The sequence below is a fragment of the Hippopotamus amphibius genome, chromosome 6 (assembly GCF_030028045.1).
Source record: "Hippopotamus amphibius kiboko isolate mHipAmp2 chromosome 6, mHipAmp2.hap2, whole genome shotgun sequence".
NCBI classification, from domain to species: domain Eukaryota; kingdom Metazoa; phylum Chordata; class Mammalia; order Artiodactyla; family Hippopotamidae; genus Hippopotamus; species Hippopotamus amphibius.
In genome coordinates, this window is record NC_080191.1 from 109,056,479 (window position 1) to 109,062,015 (window position 5,537).

At 37.4% G+C, this 5,537-nt stretch overlaps 1 protein-coding gene across 1 annotated transcript; it reads left to right on the top strand.

Annotated features, from left to right (window-relative positions):
* The first annotated feature begins 2,313 nt into the window (after positions 1 to 2,313).
* LOC130855668 (ras-related protein Rab-28-like) lies at positions 2,314 to 3,579 on the top strand. Its single transcript, XM_057739550.1, has one exon. The coding sequence runs from the start codon at positions 2,316 to 2,318 to the stop codon at positions 2,979 to 2,981; it is 666 nt and encodes a 221-aa protein (XP_057595533.1). The 5' UTR covers positions 2,314 to 2,315; the 3' UTR covers positions 2,982 to 3,579.
* The last annotated feature ends 1,958 nt before the right edge of the window (positions 3,580 to 5,537 follow it).

A 5,537-nucleotide genomic window follows, 5' to 3' on the forward strand; every position in this document is an offset into this window, starting at 1 on the left:
TTAGGTTTAGTGGAGGGACATTAAAGCTAAAGTATTTACTATCAGACTGTTTGCAGAGAAAGTCTGCCAACCCCTGAGCTAGAGGGTTGCCAAGGCTAAAGTTCAAACAGCCTCACTCACGTGCCTGGCAGTCCGTCTGGGTATCAGTTGGGTTGCCTCCCTTTTCTCCTTCATCACTTTCATCACTCAGTAGGTTAGACTAGGCTTCCGCAGAACACAGTGGTCTCAGGATTTCAAGACCGTGAAGGCAGAAGTTGCAATAAGCTTCAGAACTCACCCCACACTTTCATCACTTCTATTAGGGTAAGACTCAAGACCAGCCCAGATTCAAAAAGGTGGACAAATAAACTTTTATTAGTTAATGGGAAGACTGGCAATACTGTGTCCATGCCCCTTTGCACTGCTATATTACCCTGCAAGTGCTGTTTTTGTTGCATCCCATAAATTTTGATATGTTGCATTTTTATTATTTTAACCATCTGCCACATTCAAGAGTAAAACGCCTGTATCTTGATGGGGGTATAATTATACCAGTGTATAGTTTGTCAAAATTCATCAAGCTGTACACTTAAAATGCATGCATTTAATATAATTAAATTATACTTCAATAAAATATAATAGGACCATGGGACTAGAAAGCTAAGAAATGTCCGAATGTATCAGTCAGGGTTCTCCAGGGAAACAGAATAGGAGATTATATATAAGTGTGTTATTTATATACATATTATGTATCACATAATATACATATACTTATATTTGTGTGTGTGTGTGTATACACTAACATAAAGAAAGATTTATTTTAAGAAATTGGCTCATGTAATTGTGGAAGCTAGTAAGTTTGAAATCTGTGGGACAGACTGGCAGACTGGAAACTCAGGCAGGTGATGCTGTAGTTTTGAGGTAAAAGTTCTTTTTCTCTGGGAAACTTCTGCTTTTGCTCTAAAGACCTTCACCTAATTGGATGAGGTCCACCCACATTGTGAAGTTCACTTTGCTACAGTGAACTGATTGTAGATGTTAACTACAGCAATACCTAGATTAGTCTTTGATTAACATAACCAGCCAAGTGGACACATCACAAGGTGCACGCCTGTAACATGTACACATTAATACTTCCCTTTTACGTAAAGTCAAAATTATCTTGTTGCCCTTACTAACAAGTCAGTTTAAAATGATCCACTTAAAAGCTATTTTTATCCAACTATAATTTTATGTGAGGTTTAGCTAACTTTTAACAAAGATTTCTTTCCTTTTCTATTAGGCTATATCCTGAATCATCATAGAGATCCTGGTTTCCTATAGAAAAACAGTCTAATTGATATTTCTGTGAGCTACTACTCAAAAAACAAAAATAAAAACAAAACACCTACTCTGAACAACTAGACAAAAATCCTTGAGGCTACAGAAGACTTGAGTACCACTGTCAATCAACTTGACCTAATTGACATACACAGAACCCTCCACTAACACAGCAGAACATATAATGCATACTATTTCAAGCTTGTATCGAATATTCTTTAGAGTAGACCAGAGACTAGGTAATAAAACAAATCACAATATTTTTAAAGAGGATTTAAATCATGCAAAGAATGTTCTTTGACTAACATGGAATAAAATTATGAATCAACAATGAAAGAAATCTGGGAAATCCTCAACTATTTGGAAATTAGAAACTATAGATGTAAATTACTAATATATCAAGGAATAAATCACAAGGGAAGTTTTAAAATGCCAAACTAAATAAAACACAACTGAACAAAAACAAGTTTATGAGATGCAATTAAATCAGTGTTTAGAGGTAATGTTATATCTTTAAATACTTAGAATGGAAGAATATAATCTAGATTTGCTTCTTAAGAAGCCAAGAGAAAAGAAAATCGAAGCCAAGATAAAAAAATAAAGATCAGAATAGAAATCAATAAGATACAAAAGAGAAAACAATAAAGAAAACAATAAAGAAAATCAAACCAAAATTTAGTGCTCTGAAAAGCAAAATTAATAAAATGTTACCTACACTGACCAAGAAAAAGAGAAATTACCAAAATTAGGAATAAAAAAAGGTATATCACTGTTGAACATAGAGAAATTAAAAAGATTAAATGGGAGGGGGCGGGGAGGTGGGTGGGATGGCGCCCGGCGAGTGATCCTCCCCGGACAGCTCCAGCGGCCGCTGAGACATCGGTGTGGGGGGTGCTGCCCCCACTGCCGCCTTTCCTCCTCTCCCCCGCCCCCAGAGACCTCCTCCTTCCCTTCCTCCTTCTGCCTCGCGGGGGCAGTGGGTGGCGGGGGGAGGCGGGCCTGGTTCCTGGGACATCATGTCGGACTCTGAGGAGGAGAGCCAGGACCGGCAACTGAAAATCGTCGTGCTGGGGGATGGCACCTCTGGGAAGACCTCCTTAACTATGTATTTTGCTCAAGAAACTTTTGCGAAGCAGTACAAACAAACTATAGGACTGGATTTCTTTTTGAGAAGAATAACGTTGCCAGGAAACTTGAATGTTACTCTTCAAGTTTGGGACATAGGAGGGCAGACAATAGGAGGCAAGATGTTGGATAAATATATCTATGGAGCTCAGGGAATCCTCTTGGTATATGATATTACAAATTATCAAAGCTTTGAGAATTTAGAAGATTGGTATTCTGTGGTGAAGAAAGTGAGTGAGGAGTCAGAAACTCAGCCGCTGATTGCCTTGGTGGGCAATAAAATTGATTTGGAGCATATGCGAACTGTAAAACCTGAAAAACACTTAAGGTTTTGCCAGGAAAATGGTTTTAGTAGCCACTTTGTCTCAGCAAAGACAGGAGACTCTGTCTTCCTGTGTTTTCAGAAAGTTGCTGCTGAAATCCTTGGAATCAAGTTAAACAAAGCAGAAATAGAACAGTCACAGAGGGTGGTGAAGGCAGATATTGTAAACTCCAACCAGGAACCTATGTCAAGAACTGTTAATCCTCCTAGAAGCTCTATGTGTGCAGTTCAGTGAGTGCATTTGTCTTTTGTATTGATAGTTCTGGTTGCCCTTGGCCTCTGTGTGGGCCAGGGAACCTCTAGGAACTTGTTTTTATCAGTGACCATCTCTGTAGCTCAGTTAACACTTTCCTCTCAACTTGCTTCATCACTGTGTGTTGCCTCAGCCTCAGGCAGCTCCTTGGACTGGAAAGAATTCAACTTTGGGACCACACACTTTGAATTCAAAATGGAAAGCCCATTCTCTGGAATTAGACTGCTTCACCGAAAAAGAATAATGTTGGTACTTTTTATGTCCTCACTTCTTTTTTCCCTGATGTAAATTTTTTTAAACAAATAGGAAAAGTATCCAAGTCTTGATCATCAGCCAAGATTTGGCCACAGCACAGTTTCATACTCTTATCTAACTCATCCCTGGCAAAGTATGCTTCAGAGCGCAGACATTTAAACGAGTAATATATTTTGTCTACAGATACTTAAGAAGGCATTCTTTTGCTGTCTATTGTGAGTGAAAATATATAAAGCTGTATCTAACTGAAAATGCTTGAAAGAAAGCTATAACAGAAATATTTTTTTCATTTTTTAAAAAAGAGCCTAATTGTTTATATTTTAGCTGTAGCTCACAAAGTAGTGAGTATTTGATATTGTATTTTTATTATTGTATCATGGTCATTATGTATTGTGTAATACTCAGGTTAGATGGCTTTTTGAATTCTGATAAATGTTCAGCTGATGCTCCACGTGGACTTTCTCCTGCACACTGTGTAAGAGTCCTCCCAGGATGAGTCACGACTCTTGGATCATTGTGGATCAGACTGTACCTGATGTTCAGATGTTTTTCTCCTGCAAATAAATTTATTTAAATTAAAAAAAAAGATTAAATGGGAATATCATGAAAAACTTTATAACAGTACATTAGATAAAATAGAGAAATTTTTAGAAAGACACAAATTACTAAAACTGACTCAAGAAGAAACAGAATATATGAATAGTCTTATAATTTAAAAACTTAGTTTTGAAAAATGAATATTGTATTACTCAAGACCCAGATGATTTCACTGGTGAATTCTAACAAACATTGAAGTAGAAAATAATACCAATCCAAAAAAACTCTGAGAAAATAGAGAAAATTAAATTCCCAATTAAATTTGTGAGGCCAAGATTACCCTGATTCCAAAGCCAGACAACAGCATCATAAGAAAGGAAAGCAATGGTGGTAACACAGTATAATTTGGTGATTTGAGGGGGGGGGGGATACTGTATCTTTTCATATTAGTTAGCAATATCTGTTCCCCCAAAACAATGGGAATAACTTCACTTGGCTGCCTTTATGGATAAAATAGAACTGATTTTTTTTAATTTTTATTTTATGTTGGAGTATAGTTGATTTACAATGTTGTGTTAATTTCTGCTGTGCAGCAAAGTGATTCACTTATAGACATATATATATCTACTCGTTTTCAAAATCTTTTCCTGTTTACATTATTACAGAATACTGAGTAGAGTTCCCAGTGCTATACAGTAGGTCTTTATCTATTTTAAATACAGTAGTGTGTATATGTCAGTCCCAAGCTCCCAATTTATCCCTCCCCCTTCCCTTTCTCCATTGGTAACCATGAATTTGTTTTTTAAGTCTGTGAGTCTGTTTCTGTTTTGTAAATATGTTCATTTGTATCATATTTTAGATTCCACATATAAGTGATATCATATGATATTTTTCTGACTTATTTCACTTAATATGATAATCTCCAGGTCCATCCATGTTGCTGCCAATTGCATTATCTCATTCTTTTTAATGGTTGAGTAGTATTCCATTGTATATGTGTACCACATCTTCTTTATCCATTCATCTGTCGATTGGACACTCAGATTGCTTCCATGTCTTGTCTGTCGTGAATAGTGCTGCTATGATCATTGGGGTGTATGTATCTTGTCAAATTATGATTTTTCTCTGCATATATGCCCAGTACTGGGATTGCTAGATCATATGGTAGCTCTATTTTTAGTATTTTTAAAAAATAAATTTATTTATTTATTTTACTTATTTATTGACTGTGTTGGGTCTTCATTGCTGCTTGAGGGCTTTCTCTGGTTGTGGCAAGCAGGGGCTACTCTTTGTTTCAGTGTACAGGCTTCTCATTGTGGTGGCTTCCCTTATTGTGGAGCATGAGCTCTAGGCATGCAGGCTTCAGTAGTTGTGGCACACAGGTTCAGTAGCTGTAGCTTTTGGGCTCTAGAGTGCAGGCTCAGTAATTGTGGCACATGGGCTTAGTTGCTCCATGGCATGTGGGATCTTCCCAGACCAGGGCTCGAACCTATGTCCCTTGCATTGGCAGGTGGATTCTTAACCACTGCTCCATCAGAGAAGTCCCATTTTTAGTTGTTTGAGGAACCTCCATACCATTCTCCATAGTGGCTGCACCAATTTACATTCCCACCAACAGTGTAGAAGGGTTACGATAGAACTGATTTTGGAGAGCTTATTCTATACTAAGCACCATGTTGAGCATTGGGGAATCACATGCAAGTGCTAGTCCCTGTCTTTACATTGATCACTATCTTGTAGAAGAGG